A 25,673-nucleotide genomic window follows, 5' to 3' on the forward strand; every position below is an offset into this window, starting at 1 on the left:
GTCTGAGGGTCGTATTACCTTTGGAGATGTTTTCTGTTACTTTAGTCTGCCCAGACACCTTGGCCCTATAGCTGGAATATCCTGCTTCTGCACCCAGATGGGCTTCTCTTTTTGCTAGATTTCCTTTAGACTTTCTGTCTCCTACAAGTCTCTATTTATAGTCCTGTCAGTGGCAGTGCAGACTGACATTTTTATCTTGTACTGATTTTGAGTGTCACTTCTGTGTGATTTGCTGTAGTTCTTTGTGATTTACAGCACGTTGTCTCTCATCTCCATCTGCTGATGGAGTAATACTTTCTCTATCACCTATGAAACCATGGAGTACTAGAAATCAGCCTGTTCTACAGACAGAACAGGATGTCTGTAGGTTGCATTCTGGTCATGTGTGTGGTGACCGAACTCTGAACAGAGTTTGCTAATGATGACCATGAAAATATCCAACTATTTTTGTTGGCCAGAGAGCTTTGGGGTTAATAAATAGTTTGTTGTTATTATTGAAGCCTTGTATTATTGTATTGTACAATTCCAAAAGCTTTGTTACCAGCCCAAATAACTAGCAGAAGAGAAATGCAGACTTGCAGTTTATTGGATAAGATAATTGGATTTTGGACAATGGAGGGCTCATTCTGAACTATTCCTTTACCTCTTGTTTGTAGTATATACAACCATTTCTCAGTCTACTGAAAACGCTGAGAGAGAACTGTGCAAGGAGAGGAGCTCACCTTCCCCCCTGAGAACGTGGAGCGTGGCTGAAGAAAACTGTCTCATGTCTCAAAGGCAACCAGTTCCTCCTGCAGACAAAGACTTGCAGAGCTCCCGAGAGAAAATCAGTTTTTCCTGCCCTGGTGACACTACCAAAAACGACACAGTTGGAGAGTTGTCTCAAAGCAGTGATCTGCTGGGACAGATAGCTGAGCTCACACGGCAGAACTCAATAATTAAAGCTCAGCTGAGCAAATTCAGAAGCTTCTCTGAAGACGTAAGTGACTGTCTGCCTCAGCCAGACCCAATGCAAAATTCAAACTCTTGTCCAGACTCTTCACAAGGGCAGGTGAGAATTTAAAAAAAAAAAAAGAAAAGAAAAAAAAGGCATGCTGGATTCCCTTTTGTGTGGATCTGCTTTCTCTTAGCTTACTGATGTTATAACAGTTTCTTCCTTGTTTCTTCTTTAAAAAGAGTAGCAAAACAAATGTTCTTTTCATTCATTCACTTGGAGACTTTGATTTTACTGTTCCCTAAGGTTAACAGTAGTTTCTCATATTGGGCCTATGTTACATGAGTGCTTAAGATCTCCAAGTGCGGAGCGTGTTTATAAGCTTCAGATAAGGTTTTGCTGAAAAGAGCAAGATTACTGCATATCTCCTGTAGCTTGGATAATATTAACAATGAAATGACAGTAGATAATATTGACAGTGCAAACACTGCATCAACCCACAGATTTCACGCCATGTGTCTTTTCTGCTACTGTGGTGTAAAAGCTCTTGAAATTTATTTTGTTTAATATTATGTAAATACTTGAAACCAGTGTATATATCTATTTGGGTCTGTCTTGTCCTGTTATGCGGTGCAAATCCCAACATTTTTGGGAAAGAACTTCAAGGCTTCAGTTCACATAGTAAATATTTAATCTGCAACTAAACAGCTATTCAGTGGCACCCCAGTGAGTGGATTTAACAGCACAGAAACACCCGATCCCTGTACTTGCTACTGTCTGTACTTCTGTCCGTCGTAGTGGCTGAATTGCTGTTCAATTAAAGACCCTAAAGATTTTAAATTTCCTCATGTTAAATGTAGGCTGAGAATGTGGTCACTTCCTACATTGTGTTATGTCGTGTAACGTTCAGTGATTCAGCTGTACGAGGCGATGCAAACTTTTAAAATGTTGTTTTTGTGAAAATAATTACAGGAGGGGAAGGGGTCGGAATGGATGAAAACCTGATTTGAAGATGAGTTGCAAGATAGTTCTGCTAGAAATCTGCTTTTCTTCCTCACTTGCTCTTGAAAGCATGGCTTTCTGGTTAAATATTTTCGTAATTGTGGTTAGTGGCTGCAGGGTTGTAGGTTTTCTTTCTTTGTTTTGTTACTGGGAATGATACAGATGAGCTCTTTTTCCTCTTTGTAGGAAGACCTGTTTTAAAACATTGTGTGTAGCCATTTTAAGTTTTTAATTAGAAGTAATTATTCAATTATCTAAGTAGGCTCATCGTGTGGTACCGAAGAGCTTGGAGGAAAGAATAGCAGAACTGAATCGTCAGAGCACAGAAGCACGTGATAAACTGCTGCAGCTAATAGATCAGCAGAAATTAGCTGCTGCTGATACAGTCTCTCAGAGAATACCTCCTGTTCTGTCCCCAGCCCGAAGTTATACTGGTAAGTACCCAGCTTCAGAGGGAACAAAAACCTAGTAAAATGCTTTTTCCCTTTTGTGGGAGGTCTCTTCTTTAACTGATTGGATCAGCAGACACGGTCAGCAGCATGCTTTCTATCAATGTCTGCATGCTACAAGCACTCCTCATTTTAGAGGTGATGGATTTCGGAGAGTTATGCAAGATATGTCAGCTAAACTTCTCCTAAAGTTAGTTTCCTAGCAACTAGTTCAGTGCAAATGTTATGCTTCATGGTCAGTTTGTTCTTTGTTGTGCCCTTGTCTGCAGAACGGTTCTGCTGTGCACTCACTGTAGGGCAGAACTGTGCTTTGTTGCCAACAGCCAGCAGGGCAGTTCCTCAGTGTCTCACATTCTCAGTATTTTAATTCGTCTTGCAGCATTTTCATCACTATTTTCTGATGGACAATCTTTTTTGAAAATATTAAGTGTTTACATCAAGCTTCTAAAAATGACAACAGAGTGGTTATCTGTATCTCAACCATGTTTTAATCTTTTGGGTGCTGTTTCCATCAGATCTCTTTGCTAAGTTACTGCCAGTGCTAACAGAAAGAAAGTAATGAAGTTTCTAGTCATGTGAATAGATGAATTAGTGAAGGGGATGTTTTTGCTGATTCAGGATCCCTAGATGAGCTGCCATATGTAACTATAAAGAAAAATACCTTCCAGTAGATGAAGGCTTCTTAATGTTTTTTTGTGGAGTTACTGCAATGACAGGCAGAACTGGGTCAGCATGTTCACATGTGCTCTGTGTAGGACACCCGGACCTTCCTGCTTCCTAAAGTAAAGGATGTATAAAGGATGTATTCCAGGGAAGGACTTGAGGGGGGAGAGGAAGGAGGAGGAGGGGAGACCATGTGTGTGCACATGCATGCAGATGCATATGCAGTGGCTTGCACAGTGGAATCTTAACACTTTTAATGCTTCTGTGGCTGTTGTAGCACAAATCAACATGGAAAGCAGAATGTAAAGGACAAGAAATAGAGAAGTCTCAAGTCTTTAAGCTGCTGACTGATAAAAACCAAAGAGTTTATTCAGAGAACAGTCATTCTGTGTCTATGCACATTGTCCATATCTCTGAATATCTGCCTTCACTATCTTTCATTTTCCAAGAGTGGATAAGGGATTGAATGGGCCTTCAGCCTGATGTTGTATATTTGCTCTGTGTATTCCATGCAATTTTGAAATGTTCTGGTGTTCTCATCAAAATCAAGCTATGATTTTTTTGCCTAGAAGATGCAAGGAGGACAATTGAAGTGTCTGTTCCTGTGGCAGCTTCTGTGGACAGCTCCAAAGAAGATAGTGTTTCCCCTGGCAGTGTGACCAGTATGAGAAGGTAGATGTTGACCTTTTACTGCTTTATTTCTGTATTTACTTGCTTACATACAAAGAGAACTCCTGATGAAATATAATCATATATTCTTTTGGCTTTGTGAACTTTCCCAGACTTATCAAACTCTACTCTTTAGAAATAGCACAAACATCCGGTATCATCTTCAACTTTCATTGTCTGCATTTAAAGTACCTGTAGTGTCATGTAAGACTTACCAGAGGGGTTGTTGGCTATTTATGAGAGATCCTAACTCAGCATCCTAGACATGATTCTGATAGTCACTTCCATATTTTTTTTAATATTTCCTCATTTTTAACATCTACAGGTCCGTAGGAGGTTCTAGCAAACCTTCTTCACCCCTGAGTACCACATCAGAAAGTGTGACATTAAATCCTGTCAGTCAGAGGCCAAAGGTAAGACTGAAAAATCTTCAGCCAGAAGGCTTGATTGCTGTGCTACATGAATAGAATGTAAGACAGATATAAAGGAGGGAGGGACCTGGTCCTACTTTGAATGTACTGATGCTAACGGTAATCGATTCATAGCAGTCTGGATTCTGGATAACTGATAAGGGGAGGCCTGAGTGCTAGTGACATGAGTTGTTCACTACCACAGAGCTGTTACTTACAAGTGAGTATTCCTGTAACTATGTTTTCTGTTGTGACATCTATTTGTGTTAGGACTGGGAACGTCTGTCAGACTGATGGCTCCAGAGAATTTCAAGTAATCTTTATAATGTACGGATAGAGCCACATATAAGAGTCAAGCAGACTCTTACCTAGCCATTACACAAGCCTATTGCTGAAAGTTAAATAAATCCAAACTGAAAGAAGATCATGAGTATCAATTTCTAATTCCTGATTTGCAAGAATAGACTGCAGGGAGATGCTTTCACATGGAAATCCAGATAGTAGCATAGTCTGGTAAAACATTCACAGCTCTGTTGGTAGTAACCATGAGGGGATATTAATACTGGCTTTCCTGATGTCCAAAGTAACTTAAATTAGGAGTCTAAGACTCTGTATCCTAACAGAGAAGTAAACATAAAGGAGCTTTGGAATACTGAAGGTGGTAAGTGTGACTTAAGCAAGGTCTCTAAAGTTAGTGGTGTGACCATCCCTGTGGTGTCTGTGGCAGAAAAGTGCTTCCCATCAGGGAAACAGAGCTAACTAGCAAGTCTGTGGGAAGTTTATGATGTATAAATTTCAACTTGTTTCCTCTTTTGCAGGCAGAAAAGCAAAAAGAAGAAGGATGGTTTGCATTGTCGATGCATATTATGTAAAGGAAGCTGCACTCGAGTACTATGGTTTATTTATTTTAAAAGCTTTCCTACAAATCACATTTCTATCGCTGTAGTCTCCCTCTCCAGATGTACAGTTTAATTCTGAAGTGCTTTCCTGTGAATTTAAAAAGGTCAATAATGCTTACTGTGTTTGTGCCCTACAGAGTGCCGTAGGAAGTCCTGGGGATGAGTTTCCAGAACAGACACTGCTGTAACATAACTCCTCTTTGCTGAATAAGTCTTCCACAAATTTGTAAGCGGGCTGGTGTAGCAATGAGCTGTTATTATAACTGTGGGTTGTACTACATGTATAGGTTGTGTTACCTATGCTGAAGAAAGAAGATTGCAGAAAATGTTTGAGAAACTTGCAGTTTCTGGAGCACGTATTTGCACAAGATAAGGGATTGAAAAAAATGGGGAAGCTGAGATGAGGGACTGCACTTACATGCCCAAAAGCAATGTGGGGATCGGGAAGCCAGTCTGCTCCTGCTGGATAAGAATTTACTTTGGAAATTACTTGCTCCTTCTGTGCTTTATAGTTGCCCCCCAGAATGTTGTTTTCTGTGCAGTTAACGTATCAAGGATTGCTCCTGAACTTGAGGATTGCTTTTTTAAAAAATGAAGTATTTTTTATAACAAGCATAACATGACTACTGGAAGCTGAATTGAGAATCTCCACCTGTTACATACTGAAGTATCATCTCTGATACAACAGATAACTGATGTGAGTACAGTTGTATTAAGGTATTCTGGTGTGTATGTGTGCAGGCAGATATAATACTTGTTTGGACATTGTTTTTATTTGACTTTCTAAACTGGCTGTCCTTTTTGTACTAATGTTAACCAATAAAAGCTAGGATTATCACAAAATGCTCGTATGCTTAATCCTTACATTGTAGTAAACTCAGGCAAAAACCTTGATAACCTGGATTAAAAATGAAAAAATCAGCAAGTCTGGATTTGATGAATTAAGTTGTTTTAATCTTTTTAAAAGTAATAGTTTTTTTTTTTTTTAAATTGGTGTAATACCCCTAAAGATATTGGTGGATTGTGGCATACAGAGGGGACAGTCCATATTCTTTCAATCAGTTCAGTTTTAGGAGAAGGAAAGGTAACTTTTTATGAAGTTGTTTTTAAACACACTTTTTAAATTTAGAAAATGTGGGATTTAAAAGCAGACCTGTTCAAATATTCATTGAAAATTTCTGTGATTTCTTTTTCCAGTACTAACTTCAGGAAGAGAAGAAGGTCCACACTCTTGTAAGTTGGTGAGGTAGCAGCTAGAGCTGCTTGGAAGAAATCGCTCCAAACTCCAAAGGTCTGGGCAGCTCCGTCACTCCTCTGGAGGTCCATCTGGCTGCACGTGTCAGCCCAGAAAGGCTGTGGCCTTTCTGCCTCAGCCCAGCCGTTGCGGCGAGTGGTCGCCGTGTTGGTGTCAGGGGAGCACCAGCAAGTGCAGCACAGAGCTTTGGGAGGGTGGAGATGGATGATGAGCTGCCCACCCCACATAGCTGTGCTCTCTCCCCAGACACAATTCTACGAGTAGTTGATGTCTTCATTTTTTTTGTCTCTTCTATTTCAGGCCATCTTTTCTGGTTCACCACCTTCCCACGTACCTGCACTCAATAAATGCAGGTGTATTTTGGATGTCCCCAGTTGCTCTTCACCAAAAACTTGATATACTGAAAGGCTCTGGGAAGATTATTCTGCAAAGGAAAAGGGTGAGGGGGAAGAAAGAAATGGGGGTGTGAAGCCCCACGGTGTGCTCAGTGGCTCTCCCCTGACAGTCCTGTTGCTAAGGAGCTCCAGAAAACAGGAGAGCGTGGCTGTGGAACCAGAGGGCTCCAGGTAGTGGGGCTGCTGGCATCTGGGGACACGGCAGGCAGCAAGTGTCCTCCCTGGCATGCTGCTCACGTGCATGCACCGTACCTTCAGCAGAAAGTCTGAGTGGGCTGCTTCCCCACGTCAAAGGTGAATGAGCCACGGGGAACCTCCTTGTCTCTGTCCACGTGCTGCATGCATTGGTGTACAGGCATTTCATGGGGGCGAGCTGAGCATGCCAATTTCATCTCGGGGGGGTGGGAGGCCTCCCGGTCTTCATCAGTATTAGAGCGCTGCCCCACCCCCCTTTGAATCTAGTTTAAAGCTCTCCAGATGAGCTCTGCCAATTCCCATCCCAGAACCCTTCGGCCCCTGTGAGATAAACCTTTCCCATGTATTATTACTGTTAGGCCAGGTGTCTTATAAAACCAGCCATTGCTTTGCTGAGAACCTAAAGCCCTGTCTGTAGCACCAGTCTCATAGCCAAGCATTTATGGACTGGATCCTTCTGTTCCATCTGCAGTGGAATTCCTAGGTCACAGTGTGAGCCAGTACATGAGAATGTGAGTGCCTGGAGTGGGAGAGCCTACATCCACCCCTTCCTCTTCCCCCCATCTCAGAGGTGGTTCAGTGGGTGCGTATGCAGTCTGAGTCTGCGCACGGGTTTCCCCCAGCCCCCTTTTGCTGCTTTCTCTCAGTGTGCCAGAGGTCAAACTGGAGTGGGCTGCATTCCACAGCTCACCTTTTTTTCCAGGCTGTTGCTGAGAGGGGTGAGTTGGTTCCTCTTTCTTTGATATCTTGTTCTGTGGCGCATGTGTCTCAAATAAAGGCTCTGTTACCGCCTTTGTTTGCTTTACACCATCCTATGTCCTCACCCAAAAATGGAAAAAAGGAAGAGAAAATAACGTGTGCCCCAGACTCTTTCACCAACCATTCCAAGGCCTTGAAGTCTTTCTTCATTCCCCTCAGACTACGGGATGCAGCTTCCTCCCCACTCATCTGGAAGATCACTAGCAGGCAGTAGTCTGTCGAGTGCACCAGGTTGGGGAGCACCCTGGTGATATCCCTGATCTGGGCACCAGGTAGACTGCAGACTTCCCTGCAGTGAGGGTCAACTCTGCATATTGGGCCCTCTGTTCTTCTCAGAAGGGAATCACCTACTACAATTACTCTGCTTGCTTTCTTCTTGGAGGCAGTCTCTTGAGGTGTGGTGTCAACTGCCTCTTCCCATCTGACCTCATAGGTGGGTCTTCCACCACATCCTCACCTACCTCTCCCTCATTATCCAGGGCCTCAAACCTATTACGGAGGGGCACCTGGGGAAGCGAGGTAGGTAGGGAGGGGGGTTGCCCACGATGCTTCATGATCTTCCCAGTCACAGAGGTGAGGCTCACCGGCCTGTAGTTCCCCAGGTCTTCCTTTCTCCCTTTCTTAAAAATGGGAGTAATGTTTCCCTTTTTCCAGTCACCGGGGACTTCACCAGAGAGCCATGATTTTTCAAATATGTTGGAGAGCGGCTCGGCAGCCACGTCAGCCATCTCTTTCAGAACCCTATGATGGATATCATCCGACCCCATGGACTTATATATATTATATGTTAGATGGACATGTGATAGTGTAAAGCTGAAGACTTGTTGCTGAGGGACTGTTTGTGTTACTGTTCATTGGTTGTCTTTTGCTTGTTCTGGACTTCACAACACACAGCAGCTGTCACTGCTAGTAACACATCGGATTTTTCATATGAGGTGAAGGAAGAAGATTGGGGCTCCATTTCATTTATTTTTCAGTGGTGTTAAATCATAGGCTGGTATCATCCAGTCCCAGTGTCAGTGCGGTGTGTTGTTATTGCCAGTGACTAAGATTTTGCATGATAAACATCTTACTGCCTCACTTCCCTTTTTCCAGGCCTTCCGTGTTCCTCCTTTTTGTCTTAAATGTCATCAGAAGGACATCTGGCAACATTAAGCACAAATGTAAAAGGCAGGTACAGAGAAGCGCTGTAGCTTTTGCTTTTTCCTTGTCCTCCTCTTTTAATAAATGTGTGATGTAGGAATAGGTTTCCTTTTGAAAATGTTTCAAGGGAAAAGCATGGGAAAGTTTCCTATGAATATTTTGATTACAAAATTCTAAATGAAAAGCTTCATTCCAAAAAGTGGTATAATTTCAGTTTTGGAAATGGGAAGTCTAAGAGATTTTCTTGAGTTTTCTACTATTTCCTCTTTCATAGTCATCAGTCTTTCTGTAGGCACATGAAAGCAATGTTTTGCCTTGCTTGGCTTTTGTTTTGGTTTTGCAATATTAAATAGCTGATAAATAGCTGAGGGCAAGGAGCAGAGAAGTGAAGTGCGGAAAGAGAGCTCGCTTTTTAAACTTTTACCTACTTACTCCAGCTTATACAGGGAAACTGGAAAGTTTTAGGACTGATACTTTGATCTCTGTTTTACATTACACCTTAGGAGGATGTACAATGCCCTTAACCCTTTTTTAAGCAGAAAAATCTCAAGTGAGACTACTTCCCTCTGAAACCTTTAGCTACAGCACAGTGCCAATGCCATTAAGAAGGCAATCTGGCACTGCTAATGCACGTTGTCTAGGTACACATTAATGTAACCTGATGTAACCCTGTAGGTCCAGAGTGATGGACTGTTGCTGAGAAGCCTTGTCCTTTTTAGCTGTGGAAGTAAGGAGGTCTCACTTCCAAGCTGAAGAACCTTTGTGATGACAGTGAAGAGAAGGGAAAGCTACGGTGATAAAATGAAGTCTAAAGATGCTTTTAGAGCCGCTCTGTTTCCAGAAGTGAGATAGAAGTGCCGAGCTCTGTAGGTCCAAGGTATTGGAATAATATTTTACTGCTGAAAGATGCCTAATCAACTTAATTTGTTAATAGGAAGCATAGCTTTATTTATCTTCAAAAAAGAAGCTGTATGGAAAAAAAAAAAAGGACTGAAATTTTTGTTGCATAATGGGTTTGCATGTGTGTTGCTAATTGAACCCTAGGGGGATCTGAGTGCCTTGCTTTTCCAAAGTTTGGGATGTTTTATCTGTGACTAGTTTCTCTAAGAATGCAAGACATGAGGAGTTATACGCAGTAAGAGAACTCTCTCGCACGCACTTGTGGAGATGCCCCTTTTGTGAACTGAAGTGCAGTGTTAGGACATTCTGATCAGCTGTGACACAGAGTACCTGTAGTATAAGATATGATGATTAAATTTTAATATCTACAAGTTACCATACTGAGGGCTATCAGAGTTATTCTTCAGAGGTTTCTCCACACGTTTCTGCAGGCACAACTTACTATGTGCCTTTGAATGAAAATGCTGGCATAATTGTCAGAGCTGTCTTAGGAATTCAGTGCAGCAACACCACTCCCATCTTTCTAAGCCTAGTCCATGCACAACCCTTAATGAACCCCGTGGGCTACTGGCAAAACTCTGTTTCAGGCTCGTACTTTGAGCGTGCCGCAGAGGTGAAGCTATGCCTCCAGCGACGCAGATGGATAGATGAAGTTTAAGAAACAGATCTACTGGATGGAGAAATGTTTGTCTTAATGCACCTATGTAACAGTTATCCTGAATGGGTGCAGTCAGTACTGCACTGGGCAAATTCAAGCGTGGCTGCTTATTCTGTGGAGCCGTTCTGGGTGTGCAAAATCCTAAGTTTTTAATGAGAAAGCTAGATGCAGATACAGCTAAATATGGTGCTTGTTTAGCATTTGACTCAGTGTTTGTTATCTAAAGAACCTGTGAGCTGCCCAGAGCTTTTTTCTTTTTCTTTTTTCCAGTTGGAGAGGCAAGCTGTAGAAAATTCCATGTTTTCCAGTCCTCCCACAGTGCTATCTTATCTTTGGGCTGAGCTTAGGGATACCCTCCCCAGCACTGTGACAGCTGTGCTTGCTTGCAGGTGCAAGATTCAGAATACAATTTATCATGCTAATAACGGGCAAGTAGATGCGTTAATATGTATATATATTTCAGTTCTTAGATGTTTATGTAAGTACAGTGCCTCAGGAACATTCCTTCAAGGTGCAGGAAATACAAGTCATTCACTTCAAAGCTAACAATTCTCTGGGCCAGAAAGCAAGAAGGCACAAGGCAGGTGTGGAAAGGCAGCTTGGAGAAAATAGTGCGTGACTCCAGCTGTAACTTGCAATGCCTTCACTAGCTGCAGAGAAGTGGACTTCCAGACTTCCAGCACAGGGTGAGGGGAAGGGCTGAAGGGAGCAGCTGCTAGGCTTGGGCCTCCTCCCCTCCCTGAGGCTGTGCAGTGCAGTTAATTCACAATTAATAGCAATTTGTCACAAGCTTCAGCCCAATCGCATCCTCTTGAAAACTCTTGAAAACTGATGGCACCAAAGAGGAAAAGGGAGAGTGCCTCTTTTCAGGACAGCAAGCTTTCCAGCTCAGGTTATCAAGTATTGTTTCAGAAGAAGCCTAGACAGAAAAATAAATAAATAAAACTGCATTTCCTACAAAGTTTCTTACAAAGCCTATTTTTCCTCCTCCTCTGCAGTCTCCTGGACAGCATGTTGGATGACTGTCCAAGGTAGGAATGATGAGTGAGGTGCTTAGGAAGAGCTGTCGCGAAGTAGAGAAGTGATCCCAAAATTCTTAATGGGATACCTGAGTGAAAGCCTTTGTACTCACCTTTATACTCACATTCTTGTTCTTAAGTGTCTGTATATATGTATATGCATATATATATGTATATATATATACACACATTATTTTTTTTAAATGCAGCAGAAGGTCTAAATAGCAACATAAGGAGGAAAACAGAGTTTGGAACACAGCTGCCCAATACAGTTATGCTTTCCAGCCAAAATCTAAACAGGAGTGGGTGCAGTGTCTCAGCCACAGGAAAGGGAGGAGTGAAGGGATGAGTGAAGCAAGCAAAGGAGCTGTCACCCTCATAATATCTATACCCCCATTCAGTAGTCTCCACTGTATGTAACATCTCTGTGTCGTCCATGTGAGTGAAGGGAAAGGAGAATGGTTCTGTTGTCTTCTTGGTGTGAGCACTCTCTTATCAATCTTCTTTAGCTTATAGGAACTTATCATCATTGAGATCACGTTCCCTGTCTCAACTATGGCTTAAGGGCAGGTTAAAAAGCCATGGGCAAGACCTTGAGAGGTCACACAGAACTTGCTTCCTTAGAAAACCTGACTTGAAAAAAATCCAGATTCATCCTTCTTTCCAAAAATGTAGGCAGGACTGAGGAAGGATTAAAAAGAATATAAATAGCAGACAGAAAGCTGGAAGTGGCAGCAGGTGGTTGGCTGCAGGGAGAGCCATGCAGGAATGCCTGCTCAAGGACAGGCCTGAGCACAGCCAGCATGGCTGGGGGCTTTCACTGCAGCTGCCTTTGTCTTTACAGAGCTGCTGCCCTTTGAAAAGAATACTGTTTGACCAGCCTGAAATCTCTTGTAAATCAGGAAGATGAGAGATCAACCTTTTCTTTTTGCTGCCTTTCTGTTCCATGCATTCACAGATCTCTGCCCCCCATCTGCTTCCAGTTTGCTCTTTCAGGATCCAGCCGAGCACCCACATGTGAAGTCGGTGTCTCTTCCACAGGTGCTGCCTAGCATGCATGCAGTTTGTGTATATGTGAAGGGAGGTGCTTGGTAGTGAAGGTGTTTCTCAGAAGAGCAAGCATACCCATAAATGCCCTGTAGAAAGTCCGTGGGAGATTCTAGGGCAGATAGCCTCCCTTCTCTACCCCAGTCGGAGACCCAAGCAGGGGATCAGTGTGAGCATCCTGCTGCAGCTGTCACATTCTCAGTGCTTCAGCATGTAGAAAATGTGTCATGTGAGATTTGGCATAGGACAATGTCCTCCTCTGCCTTCCAGGCCCAGCACAGGCAAAAGTCAAGCGGCACCTCCTTTTCAGAAGGCAGATTTTGCCATTTTTAGAGACCAGTCCTACTCCTTCATTGCTGGTGGAAGTCACCTCTGCCACTGAGAGAGAAGGAAAGAAGGCAATTGCATGGCTCCATAAGAAACATACCCACTAGCTACACTGACGCAGTGTTAGAGGACATATAAAGCCTAGAAACTTGGCCTGAGATGGGTAGGTGAGTTCACCCTCTCTCATTTTCCCATCAGCCTTATGACATCACTTGGCTCATTTTCCTCCTGACTTCTGTTTCACAGTCTGCAGACTGGGTTACACACGGCTGTGTCACAAGCAGAAAGTTCAGTGCAGCTTCAGTCAGTGCTTTGCTTGCACACCCTGATGGTCTTTCTGCCAGCCCATAGCACATATTCCGGAACCTGAAGCCCAGTGAACAGTACAGAAACACTGCTTCTCCCAGTTGAGTCCCTCTTGTTGTTAAGTGCATGTTTTGCTAAATGAGGAAGAGATTCAGCCCAGACTGGGGGACAGCGTGGATTCCTTGTTGAACTGGGGATTTGGATTTTCTAGGTGAGGTTGATATAAACAGGAAGAGTTGTTAGCTGCATGGCTTGGGGATAGACAACAAAAAACAGTTTGTGCAGAAACAAGCAACGATGCTTCAAAAGCATTCCCAGAAGATCAGTGTGACTTCTCAGAATCATCTAAACCACGGTAGCTCCCTAGGGCTGGCAGATCCACAGCGAAGCTGGAGCTGCTGGAAAGCAGCCAATGGTCTGTTCTACTTCTCTTTTCTTGTGAACTCCCCCAGCAAGCTGCTTTCTCCCCTCTTTCACTGCCATTTTTCTAGGCCTTGACATTTTGACAACAACTCCCATTTTCTGTTGATAAGATCTCTAGTAATTTTTCTCTGAGCAACTTTCAGACCTTTTCTTGGTTTGGTTTGTTGGTTTTTTTACTTTGTTATCTTTGACTTTTCTGGAAGCCCAAGGTCAGCAGCCCTGCTCCTTGCTGTCATGTTCACTATTCCCGGCAGCATATTCAGGAAGAGCTTCATAGAAGTAACGGTATATAGGAACAAAGAAGCTTGAGGCATCCTGTTCCACATTTAATCATTGGTTTATGCCCACACCACTCGCTAGAAAGCAGTCTAGGAAGGAAATTGGGCTTTTAAGACTTTCTGGTACGTGTACAAAGTGTTACCAGTATTTAATCGGAAAAATATTAACGGGAAGGCAGCATAAAGCTCTCCTACAGATGGACTAATGAGCAAATGCAATGGAGATATTATACAAAAGCCCTTGAGAGGCAGAGGGAAGGAAACCTTCTAATCTTCCATGTCTCTGCATGATGATCCTGTGCTTGGTGTTAGGAAACAGGAAGCAGATAAACAGGAAAAAGGAGAAGGAGCTGGCAAGGAAAGTGCAATAGGGAAAGAGTAGATCACCCAGTGCAAATGTACTGAGTATTTCCAATAGACATTTTTAACAATAGCAGGAAAAGGTCTGAAGAGGATTCCACTTCAAGTAAATCTCTGGTCAAAGGATGGGGGTATTTAGCCATCCATCAACTCTTGTGAAATGTGGCAAAAGGAAATGTTTAGTGTATTTTTAATGAGATATTTGCATTGTTTTGTATTTGTAACTATGGTACTCTATTGCCTGTCAACATTTATCACAGAATCATAGAATGGCTTCGGTTGGAGGGGGCCTTAAAGATCATCTAGTTCCAACCTCCATGCCATGGGCAGGGTTGCCAACCACTAGATCAGGCTGCCCAGAGCCCCATCCAACCTGACCTTGAATGCCTCCAGAGATGGGTCATCCACAAACTCTCTGGGCAACCTGTTTCAGTGCCTCTGCACTCTCTGAGTAAAATATTTCTTCCTAACATCTAACTTAAACCTACCCTCTTTTAGTTTGAAGCCATTCCTCCTTGTCCAATCACTATGAGACAGTGTAAAAAGTTGGTCTCCCTCCTGCTTGTAGCTCCCTTCATGTACTGAAAGGCCACTATGTGGTCTTCCTGGAACCTTCTCGAAGCTAAACAAGGCCAACTCCCTCCCTCTTTGATCATCTTTGTGGCCCTCTTTTGGACCTGCTCCAACAGTTCTGCATCCTTCCTGTGCTGGGAGCCCTGGACCTGGATGCAGTACTTCAGATGGGGCCTCATGAGGGCAGGGTAGAGGGAGACAGTAACATCCTTCTCCCTGCTGGCCACTCTCTTGGTGCAGCCCAGAATACCACTGGCTTTCCAAGCTGCAAGAGTACACCACTGACTCTTGTCCAGCTTTTTGTCCACCAGAACCCACAGGTCATTCTCCACAGGGCTGCTCTCAATGAGTTCTCCAAGTCTATACTTGTATCTGGGATTACTTTAACCCAAGTGCAAGACCTTGCACTTGATCTTGTTAAGCCTCGTTAGATTCTCATGTGCCCACTTTTTGAGTGTGTTCAGGTCTCTCTGGATGGCACCCCTCTGTTCTGTTGTGTCAACTATAACACTCAGCTTGGTGTCATCAGTAAGCTAGATGAGGGTAGAGTCCATCCTTTTGTCTATGTCATTGATGAAGATGTTGAAGAGCACCACTTGTGACTGGCCTCCACCTGGACATAGAGTCATTGGCAACAACCCTCTGGCTATGACCATCCAAACAATCCAGCAAATAGTCCAGCTTTCAAATCCATGTATCTCCAATTTAGAAATAAGGATGTGGTGTGGGACTGTGTCAAAGGCTTAAGTAAGTCCATGATCTCCTTGTTGATCCACAGATGCCTCCTGGCATTCTTGCCTGACTTCCTTTTTCTTGAGATGCTCTGCTTTTGGGCTTGGAGGAGATGGTCCTTGAATACCAACCAGCTTTCTTGGGCCCCTCTTCCCTCCAGGGCTTTCTCCCATGTCACCTTGCCAAGTAGTTCCCTGAAGAATTCCAAGTCTGCTCTCCTGAAGTCCAGAGTAGCAACCTTGCTGCACGCCCTCTTTGATGCCCTGAGGATATTGAACTCCACCATTCCATGGTCACAGCAGCCACGGCTACGCCCCTGAGCTTCACATTACTCACCAGCCGCTCCTCATTAGCGGGGACAAGGTCAAGCAAAGCACCTTTTCTCATGGGTTGCTGTACCACTTGGAAGAGGACATTATCAACACATTCCAGGAACCTCTTTGATTTCTGGTGCCCTGCTGTGTTATCCTACCAACGGATATCGGGGTGGTTGAAGTCCCCCGTGAACACCATGCTTTGTGAATGTGAAGCTCCTCCTATCTGTTTATAGAGGGCCTCATCCACTTAGTCTTCATCATCAGGTGGCCTGTAGCAAATCCCCGTCATGATGTCTCCTTCCTCTGCCTTCCCTTTAGCCCTAACCTATAAGCTCTCTGTCAGCTCCTCGTCTATCCCCAGGTGGAGCTCCATGGACTCCAGGTGGTCAGTGATGTAGAGGGCAGTATCTCCTCCCCTTCTCCCTGCCTGTCTTTCCTAAAGAGTTTATACTCATTTATGCCGTCACTCCATTGTAGAAGGCCGCTGGGTTGGTCAGGCATGATCTGTCCTTGGTGAAGTCATGCTGACAGTTTCGGGTCACTGTCCACATCTCATAGATCTGATCCACCATCTTCTCAGACACAGATGTGAAGCTCAATGGCCTGTAGTTTCCCAGGTCTTCCTTTCTCCCTTTCTCAAAAATGGGAGTCATGTTTCCCTTTTTCCAGTCACTGTGGTCTTTACCTGACAGCCACAGTTTTTCACATACGATGGAGTGACTTCGCAACCACATGAGCCAGATGCTTCAGGTCCCTGGGATGCATGTCATCTGGCCCCATGGACTTGTACACATTCAGCCTTATGAGGTGGTCTTGGACTTGCTCTGCTCTTACACTGGGAGCAATTTTACTCCCCCAACCCCTGCTTAGAAGTTCAGGGACATGAGAAGCCTGACTAGCTGTGAAGACCAAGGCAGAGAACTTGTTAAGTACCTCAACCGTCTCCATGTCTGAGGAGTCCAGCTTTCCCTTTTCAATTTTATTAGGGTGGATATACTCTCCTTTGCCTGTCTTTTCAGCCAAATGTATCTAAAGAATCCTCTCTTGTTGTTTTTCAGATCCCTTGCCAAGTTCAATTCCATCTGTGCCTTGGCGTTTCTGACTCCATCCCTGCACATCCAGACAGCATCCCTATATTCTTCTCAGCCCACCCATCCCTGCTTCCACAGCTTACACTTTTCCTTTCTTTCCCTCAGCCTGACCAGCAGGCCTTTGCTCAGCCATGCTGGTTCCTTGCCTCATCTGCCTGATTTCTTATTCTGGATGATGGAGAGCTCTTGTGCTCTCAGAAGGGCATCCTTAAAGTACTGCCAGCTCTGTATGTTAACATGTTCTCTTTTTACCCTTCCATTTTGTCCAGCTACAAAGCAAACTGAGCACAGATGGAGAAGGGTATTCCTGTCCAGTTCTTGGAATGCTTTGCAGCCCATTATGTTTCTTGAAGATATTCACAGGGCACCAACATACACACCCGCTGAATTGCCTACCACAATTTAGGACTTGGTGACATAGGGGGCAAGAGCCAAAACAGCACTGTTATGAGTAACTGATCTAATTGAAACCAAAGCATCATTGAAGTTCATACTAACGCTGCTCCAGTTTCCCAGCTCACTGGGTTAGCACTTCTGATGGCAGTTCTTTTCTTTCTCTGAGAACCTCATCTGCAGCGATGGGAGACGCTGCGTTTCTCTAGATAGCTCTCTTTTTTCATTGTTGTTGCAATTTCTGTTCACGCTGCACAGTACCACTCCTGGGCTGCTCATGAACACTGAGCAGGGGTTTTTTGCTGCCTCAGGAAAGAGGCCCGGGACAAAGGTGGAAGCGAGCAGAAAGCGCGTTTCACCGCAGTGCTTTTGTAAAAAACAAACAAACAAAAAAAAGGATGAAAGTGGTCGCTGGAGGTCCTCGGAACACGCCTTGCGGTTGGGCCTGCCCCCTTTCACACAGAAAGACCGCGGATCGCCGTGAGACGCCCCCGCCCCCAACCGCAGTCGCCCGTAGCAACGGGGCGGCCCGCGCCCGCCGGCGGGGGAGGCCGTTAGCAGCCGGGTGAGATGCAGGATGGCCGCGTCGCGCTGCCCGGTGTGCGCCGAGCCATGCGTGGAGGCCCGGCTACTGCCCTGCCTGCACTCGCTGTGCGCGCCCTGCCTGCGGCGCCTGGGGACGCTGGGAGAGCCGGGCCGGGCCGCCGCCGCCTTCAGCGTGCTGTGCCCGCTGTGCGATGCCGAGGTGGCGCTGCCGCCGGGCGGCCTCGGGCAGCTCGTCCCCGACTACACGGCGCTGGGGCGCGGCGGGGCTGCCGGCACGGCGGGGTGCGACCTGTGCGCCGACGGAGCGGCTGCGAGGCGCTGCCAGACCTGCGGGGCGCACCTCTGCCTCTTCTGCTGCCAGGCCCACAGGTGAGGGCGGCGGGGCTGCCGGGAGCCGGCCGTACGCGGGTTTATAGCCTGCCTGCAGCTGGGCTGAGGAGGCCGCCCTCACAGGGAGCGGAGGGGCAGCGCCTCTGGTGACGACGACGGGGCCCGAGGGAACGGCATGGAGCTGTGTCAGGGGAGGGGCAGCTGGGGGTTAGGGACAGGGTCTGCACCACAGGGTGGTAGGCATGGAACGGGCTGCCCAGGGCAGTGGGCACGGCCCCCAGTGCCAGAGTGCAAGGAGTGTTTGGACACTGCTCTCAGAGATAGGGTTTGGATTTTGTGTGGTGCTGAGTGGAGCCATGAGTTGGACTCGATCCTTAAAGGTTCCTTCCAACTCAGGATGTTCTGTGGTGGTGAGATTGACAGTGCTGCCACAGGAGTGGGCATGGGCACACTGTGAGGAAGAGAAGCCTTGCAGGTTGTGCTGTCGTGCTCTGGGGAAGGTATATCTCCCAGGATAAATGGGGAGGCTAAGATGCTGTGGGGTTGTCTCCTGCTCTCCACCTCCAGAAATGTGAGTACATACAAAGGCACTCTTAGCTGAAATGGCAGCCCTGACACTGACCTGACCTGACTGCTATGGTTGCCACCTCCCGATGCTCCTAATTGTTGTGTCCACGGACCCTGCATGCACTCTCAGCGTGTGTGTGAATCCTACAGCAGTAGTGCTGTAGGCTTTGCAGTACACAACTCATTGTGGAGTTTAGTTCTGTTGGAATATAGGAAAACTAACCAAAAGGCAGGAGACTGATGTTCACCTCGATGAGAGTTGTGTCACTAGGGCAGGAAGAAGTGGTGGGCTTCTGGTAGTGTGTGAGCAGGGAAGAGGAAGGCAGCGCTGCAGAAGAGAAGTGACCAGAAGCCTGAACGGCCTTCTAAAGCAAAGAGGCAACTGGCAGGGTCAGGAAGACCCTCAGTAATGCTGTCCTGGGAAGTCACAGCCAGGGTTAATCAGCTTGGCCTACTTGCTCCACGTTTACTGCTTTCTTCCATTTAATAGCAAAGGCTTTCCACAGAAAGAACTGAGGCAAATTCCTCACCGCCCTTCCCCCTGCAGATATCAGTGCCTGTGAGGTGGCTCTGATTCTCAGTTACCTTTCCACGGGGCTGCAATTTTCAGCATGCCATTCTGATGAGCTAATGCCTTATAACCCATGCAAGCTGCTGAAGAGTAATGAACAGAGATATTGAATAGCAGCCCGCTGCATTGACAGAAATAGCTGTGCATGGTATAAAGCAGTGGGAGGTTTGTCCCAATGACACACTTCCACCCATATTTCTTGATATCATTTCTTCACCCCATTAGCATCTGCAGGCTTGCACTTGCTTTCTCTTGATGGCAGAGCAGGACCAGGGCCACGAAAAGCAATTTTGAAATGATTTCCTGCTGTACAAGGAAGATGTCTAAGGATCTGAGTGCCACTGTTGTGCCTCTTGGAATAAGTGAGAGAATCTTTGGTGAAGTCGAAGAAGCATAAATGAGGATGTAAGCAAATACTGCTAGAAGGCATTGCTGGACCTGAGGGAAATTGCTGTGAAGCACAAGGAGTAGTGTAATGGGCCATGTCTTGCCCTATGTCGAGATTGCCAGGACAACACTAGAGCTTCATCCTCAGAGAGTTCTTCATTGCCTGTGGCTCAGAGCTCCCTCTGCAACTGCCGACAAACAGCTTATTTATGTACAGTCATCAGTACAGGAGACAGGGAAGGAGAGATGGCTTTCATCCCTGGTCAATAACTGGCTACCAGTGTCCAAAATAGCAGAAAATGGAAACATACCAGTGGAACTGTGTGCCATGGTGGCTATCTGGGTAAAATAGGCTTTGTGTCCAACCCCTCATCTCCTCTTAGTGGCATCTAACCAAAAGGAAAAGGGGGTTGACTTTCAGAATAACAAACGTTTTACCACACACTGTTGCCTATTCCCTGAACTAGAGTTTCCCCTAGAGAGTTATTTAGAACTTGTTTTCCTCTGCAGATGTAACACTGGTGAAAATCACTGGGTTGATACCACCTGTTTCTATCTGGAAGTGACTGTCAGTGAGCAGTTTTGTTTGAGACACCTTCTGCCAGCTCTCACTTTGCAGTGCACACCTTCCTCCTGCTGGCTTTGTCACAGTGGGCTCCGGAGGTGATTGCAACCATCCTACTCCTGACAGGCTCCATGGAGGCGCTGCTGGCAGTAGCAGCCTGGCAGCCTGTTCCCTGCTGTGTGTGGCAGGGGTGGGGCACACAGTTCTTGCATCTGAAAATAGTGCTGACAGCATATGGGGGGCCGGAGAGCAGCTTCTGATGGGGTCTTTACAGATGGTGTCCTCTTTTGTGTGGAGCCTTGTTCTCAAGAGACGCAAGTCCTTCACGCAGAGTGAATTTCAGGGGAGACAGGAGGGAGCAGTGCACACTTTGACTTGCAGGCTGGCATTTGTAAGCATTCTTGGATGTTCACATTTCATATCCAATGTGCATAAAGTTCTGTGGTTGTTCCCTTCTAGGAGACAGAAGAAGACTGCCTCCCATGTCGTGATGGAGCTGGAGAGCACCAAGGATTGCAGCCAGGCTGGGAAGCCTTTCTTCTGCCCTTCCCATCCCTCAGAGGAACTAGGGCTGTTCTGCGAGCAGTGTGACCAGCCCGTGTGCCAGGACTGTGTTGCAGAAAGGCACCGGCAGCACCCCTATGACTTCACAAGCAACGCTGTGCACCGGCACGGGGACTCCCTGCGGGAGCTGCTGAGAAGCACCCAGCAGCGCATGAGCGCGTTAGAAGATGTGCTGGGCCAGACTGATGGCGTGGGCAGTGCCATCCGCGCTCGTGCAGAGGCCGTGGCCACGGAGATCTGTCTGTTTGCCAGAGGATATGTGAAAGCGATTGAAGAGCACCGGGACCGGCTGCTGAAGCAGCTGGAGGACCTGAAGGTGCAGAAAGAAAACCTGCTGCACTTGCAGAAGGCCCAGCTGCAGCAGCTGTTGCTGGACATGAGGACAGGCGTGGAGTTCACGGAGCGCTTGCTGACAAGTGGCTCAGACCTGGGGATCCTCGTCACCAAAGGGGTGGTGGCAAGCCGGCTGGCAAAGCTAAACAGTGCTGCTTACAGCACCCACCCCAGCGTGGATGACAGCATTCAATTCTCTCCCCAGGAGAGGGCAGGGCAATGTCACGGCTATGAAGTTTTTGGGGCCGTTATCTGCAAAGCTGTTGATCCAGCCAAATGTACCCTGCAGGGGGAAGGTAATGGGGTGCCGTAACACTTCCTGCTCCCTGAAGTCACATCTCCATTCTCTCCGCCTGGGTGGTGTGCAGCTTAAGGCTCGGTTGGCTTGTTGTCTTTACAGCTTCTGAGAACGCCCGGGGAATAACTGGCATAGGTGGCTTCGTGGATGTTTGCTTTCTAAGGACTTGGGGCAGACCAGCAAACAGATAACATTCAAACTAGCTCTCAGGGAGCAGCCACCTCTGGCCTGCGCAGCACAGGTGGGCAGACCCAGGGCTCACTCAGTCCTTTCTGTGCCACAGTGCAAGTGCTGAGGTCTCTAGGGCTCTGCACTGTACGGTGGGCTCTTCCTGCTACCTCCTGGGTGCATGGGGCACCTTGAGGCCCACAGGGAAGACACCAGCTGGGCTCAGAAGTGTAGGCAGGTGACCACCTCATTTGTGCAGACTTCTAGGAAAAGCCTGCCCATAACCTCCCGGTGCCTACGGCTGTCCGTTCTCCTGATCCCTGGTTGTGTATTTACGTTTTCCTGTGGGTGGAGGGAGCCATATACCCCATCAGCAGAGTCCTAGGTGTGCTCTAACAGGACTGAAATGCTACCACGTGGATGGGAGATAGTTGTGGCTGTTGAGTCCTTTCTTGGCCTTTTTCTCCACTTTCCAGGTCTCCGCAGTGCCCGTCAGAATGAGCTGACAGGCTTTACCCTGCTCTGCAGCGACACCACTGGGGAGCGGATGGGGAGAGGAGGAGAAGCCGTGGTGGTGACCATCACCCACAAGGACAAGAAGGACTGGTGGGTATTTCACTAGACAACTCCCCAGCTGCTGAGTTTGCTTCTCTGTCTCCCTTATCCTGACTCCCTCCTTGTTTGGGCGGGTCTAAGGAAGTCCTTCAACACCTGGGTCACTATCTGAAGAAGTAAAGTCACAGTGGTTTTTCTCACCAGTATAGCAGTGGTATACAGCTGTGTGGAGCTTGACATTGTTGGCTCACGCTTGTATTGAATCTTTTAGTGGTCTGAGACTTCTTAAAGGATTCAGCTTACAGTGAGTATTGCATAGTGAGCTGTTGCTGCTTCCCACCCCTACCAGCAGTCACCCAGAGCTCCTGCTTTTGTTAAAACCTAATGAGCATACAACATTGCAATGCCAAGAATGACCACTGTGAGCCATCAAGCCCCAGAACCTCTGGCAGCTGATGGAGGTGCCTAAACTTGTGTTCTGGAGAAAAAAGCATTGTTGATACTTTGTCACACTTTCTCCTGTCTTGCAAGTGTTGAGCACTCTCACATCCTTGGAGGTTTTCTGGTGCATACGCTGCAGCTGAGTCAGGATGCGAGCACAGCTGTTGCAGGGTTTCTTCTTGGTGGGATGACCTGGAAAGAGACAGGATGCTAAAATTCCCTGATATGGGGAAGCTCGTGCAGAAACAGTGCTGGGTGCACAGATGCTTGCCAGTGAAGGATTTGTACCTTCCATTAGGTGCATACATGGTACGAGGAGGTGTACATGTAAGGTTTATGTGGCTTTTGCTTGGTAGGGTAGAGGTTGCTGTGGCCACATTAACTCAGTTTCCTGTTCATGTGCATAGGCAGTTTCTACATCTGCTGCTGAGAGCTGTCTGGCTTCAGGGTGAGGCACAGCAGCTGCTGAAGAGCCTGAAGTATCAGCATGCAGTTCATGGCAGGAAGTGATGCAGGCAGCCATATTGATGTGATGTGGTGGGGGATGGAGAATACAATCTACTAATCTGTAGGGTTATAAATGGCCATGTTGTGGGGCACAAGAGACTAAATAGTGAGGATTAGGAAGATTACCTTCCTCTTTACAGAGCTGCCTGCTATTTTTTTGTGGAAGGCTCTTTCTGTGAAGTAGGCAATCAATTCCTGAGTAACTAGATGATGGTTTTTCCTGACACTGTCCACAAGTAGTGTGACACCCATTGAGCTTCGTTTTGGGAAGGGGAATTGGCCAGCAGGGACCTAGAGCTCCTCAGAGCATCAAAGAGAAGAGTTGAGATCATTGTATTTGGGGCAGTAGTTGAAGTGATTGAAACCTACCCTGTTTATGTCTTGTCTTCCTCATAGGCTCCTCTAAAGGTAAACTGTTCTCTGAAACTGTGCGTTTACCCCCTTTCTGAGGGCTCTTATCAGATGGGATAATCTGGCCTGCAAGTGTTCTGTCAGTCGTCTGCTCCTTCAGTGCTCTGGGTTACTACAAATCCTTGCAGCACAGCTAGCTTTGCGTGACTTCCTTTGCATGGGTACTGCAGCTCCCTGTAGCAGGTGTGTGTGAAAGCTACTCAGTGCCTGAGCATTGCTTATGCATCCTGTCAGGCTCACTCAAGACCCACAGCCACTTTGCAGGGGTGAGGATGAGGACTTGACCACAAATCCAGGGCCAAACAGTAGTTCACAGGTACAGCAATTTGCTGTCAGTCACTGACCTCTTGGGCTTCTCTTTTTCTGTTCATAGTGCAGTCAAACCAACCGTGTGTGATAATGGTGATGGGACCTACCATATTTCCTACAGCCCCGAGGAGCCAGGCTTGTATGCTGTCTGCGTCTATGTGAAAGGGCAGCATGTACAGGTAGCAGTTCTTGTTTGTTTTGCACTGGTTCTTCTTTACATGCTTCTCCTTTCAAAGTATTTGCTTTAAATCTTTCTAAGGGTTGGTTCTGTCACTTGGCAGTTAAGACACGTCTTAATGATCTGTGACTGACAGGATCACCCAGCTTCTTTTTGGAAATGCAGACACAACATCAGGTAGCATGCTCTGCAGCAGCTTCTCTGCTTGCTTGTCCTCTGCAGGGCTCTCCATTCATTGTGATGGTGAAAAGCCAGTTCCGCAAACACCAAGGCATGTTCCACTGCTGCACGTTTTGCTCAAGTGGAGGGCAGAAAGCTGCTCGCTGTGCCTGTGGAGGGACCATGCCAGGTGAGTGTTCAGCTTTCCCCGTGCTACTGCTGTCAGGAGGGTTTGTTGAGTTCAGACTCACGAGTGTAGGTAGGTGCAACTAAGAAGTCTAGCTCAGCTCCTCCCTCGCTTGTGCACCAGGGCTGTGATAACTTATGCACGTATCTTCTAGTAGGAAGGGACTGCGGCTGTGAGAAACGCTGCAGGATGTGTTGAAGGTTTTTAAAGGACATCCCCTGTAAGAGACTTGAGTCAGCTCTGAGGGAGACGTGACAGGGCAGCTTCATGCAAGGATCATCCGTCAGCCCTTCTCAGTGAGGCTGAGCATGACTATTCTGCTGCAGTGCTGCCAACGTGGCAGCTTCCTGGCTGTGCCACACAGCATCCAATGTTTGTTGGAGAAGTCTCATTCCTTGTTTAGGATGAGAGCTCAATTCCCATACTTGTTTAATCCCAACCAGCTTTCTTGACCTTGGTGTGCATGTTTCATTGTGTATCTTGCATGTTTTTATTACACAACCAGCCTCTTCTCTGGTTGTTGTTTTATTTTTTTGTGCTTGCTCTGTATCCAGCTCTGGCCATGGCTGCCAGCAGCTGGCAGGAGGTTCTGAAGGTCCATATCTTGCATTACTTGGCAGGCAAGAAAACAGAAATCTTCAGCTTTCCCCAGTGACTGGGAGGGGGAAATCCCTCATGGTTGTTTCCCTTTCTCTATAGGACTCCGTCAACGTTGGTTTTAAATATGTGTGTGCCTCCCTTTCTTAGACAAATCCTGGAGCTGAAGCACTCTCTGAAAGCCACTGATGCTGGGATTTTCTGGCCTCCTTTTAGGTCAAGTTGATGGTGCCTCTTCTCTTGCAGGTGGGTACCAAGGTTGTGGCCATGGACACAAAGGTCACCCTGGATGTCCCCATTGGTCATGCTGTGGACAAGTCAAAATGAGCTCGGAATGCCTGAGTGGGTTGCCCAGCGACAGATCACAGAGGAGTTTGCTCAGGACAGTGGAACTCTGAGCAGCCAGTTGAGCCTCTGTGAGCTGAGGGCCCTCCTACTGGCTGCTGAATGAGCACATGCCACAAGGATCCCCACAATTGCTGAAGAGCCATGTTGTCAGAAAACAAGGTGGTGGATATGAACTGAGAAAGGAGGGTGAGGGAAAATAAAACTGTGCCTTATATTCTACCTGGGGGTGTGTATGCAAGGTTGTTTTGTTCTTAAACAGGAGCAAGCTCCAGGAATTGTACCAGTGCCTGCACTTTTGACAACTCAAGACCTGTGGGTTCAGGCTCTGAGAGGAAACTTGGAGCAGCTACCTCACAGGAGGGGTCACTATGTGCCTCATTCTGCATGACAGACAGTTTGCTGTCCTCAAAGTGGCCAAAGCTGCTTGTTGGGGCACATTCCAGAAAGTCTGTGTT

The 25,673-nt window shown here is 46.6% G+C and overlaps 2 protein-coding genes across 14 annotated transcripts in view; both read left to right on the top strand.

The window, feature by feature from the left end:
* SPICE1 (spindle and centriole associated protein 1) overlaps nt 1–7,663 on the top strand; it is a 33,667-nt gene extending 26,004 nt beyond the window's left edge. For 6 of the 12 annotated variants that reach the window (XM_416545.8, XM_040707189.2, XM_040707192.2 and 3 more), the window contains 5 exons: nt 657–1,051; nt 2,199–2,370; nt 3,618–3,720; nt 4,043–4,130; nt 4,946–5,869. In XM_416545.8, coding sequence (XP_416545.7) covers nt 657–1,051; nt 2,199–2,370; nt 3,618–3,720; nt 4,043–4,130; nt 4,946–4,999 — 812 coding nt within the window. In that variant the 3' untranslated portion in view covers nt 5,000–5,869. Of the gene's footprint in view, nt 1–656; nt 1,052–2,195; nt 2,371–3,617; nt 3,721–4,042; nt 5,870–6,036 lie in introns of those variants that run through there. The other 6 variants (XR_003071801.3, XR_003071799.3, XR_006933919.1 and 3 more) reach the window with 6 other exon arrangements.
* TRIM45 (tripartite motif containing 45) lies at nt 5,182–25,437 on the top strand. 2 transcript variants are annotated; one of them, XM_040707211.2, is made up of 6 exons: nt 5,182–6,970; nt 20,623–21,356; nt 22,003–22,132; nt 23,814–23,928; nt 24,150–24,276; nt 25,117–25,437. In XM_040707211.2, exons 1-6 carry the CDS (start codon nt 6,903–6,905, stop codon nt 25,266–25,268), a joined length of 1,326 nt encoding a protein of 441 aa, XP_040563145.1. In that variant the 5' UTR covers nt 5,182–6,902; the 3' UTR covers nt 25,269–25,437. The 2 variants fall into 2 exon arrangements, with proteins under 2 accessions (XP_040563145.1, XP_015150651.3); XM_015295165.4 differs by lacking the exon at nt 5,182–6,970 and adding an exon at nt 17,738–18,112.
* Nucleotides 25,438–25,673: the final 236 nt, after the last annotated feature.

Source organism: Gallus gallus, chromosome 1, assembly GCF_016699485.2.
Source record: "Gallus gallus isolate bGalGal1 chromosome 1, bGalGal1.mat.broiler.GRCg7b, whole genome shotgun sequence".
Lineage (NCBI taxonomy): Eukaryota > Metazoa > Chordata > Aves > Galliformes > Phasianidae > Gallus > Gallus gallus.

What these genes read in the sequence shown, in the direction of transcription:
- TRIM45 (XM_015295165.4), top strand. Translation starts at nt 17,775, where the DNA reads ATGGCCGCGTCGCGCTGCCCGGTGTGCGCCGAGCCATGCGTGGAGGCC. An exon ending in TTCTGCTGCCAGGCCCACAG is followed by an intron (nt 18,113 to 20,622) that starts GTGAGGGCGGCG and finishes GTTCCCTTCTAG; the next exon opens with GAGACAGAAGAAGACTGCCT. An exon ending in TGAAAGGGCAGCATGTACAG is followed by an intron (nt 23,929 to 24,149) that starts GTAGCAGTTCTT and finishes TGTCCTCTGCAG; the next exon opens with GGCTCTCCATTCATTGTGAT.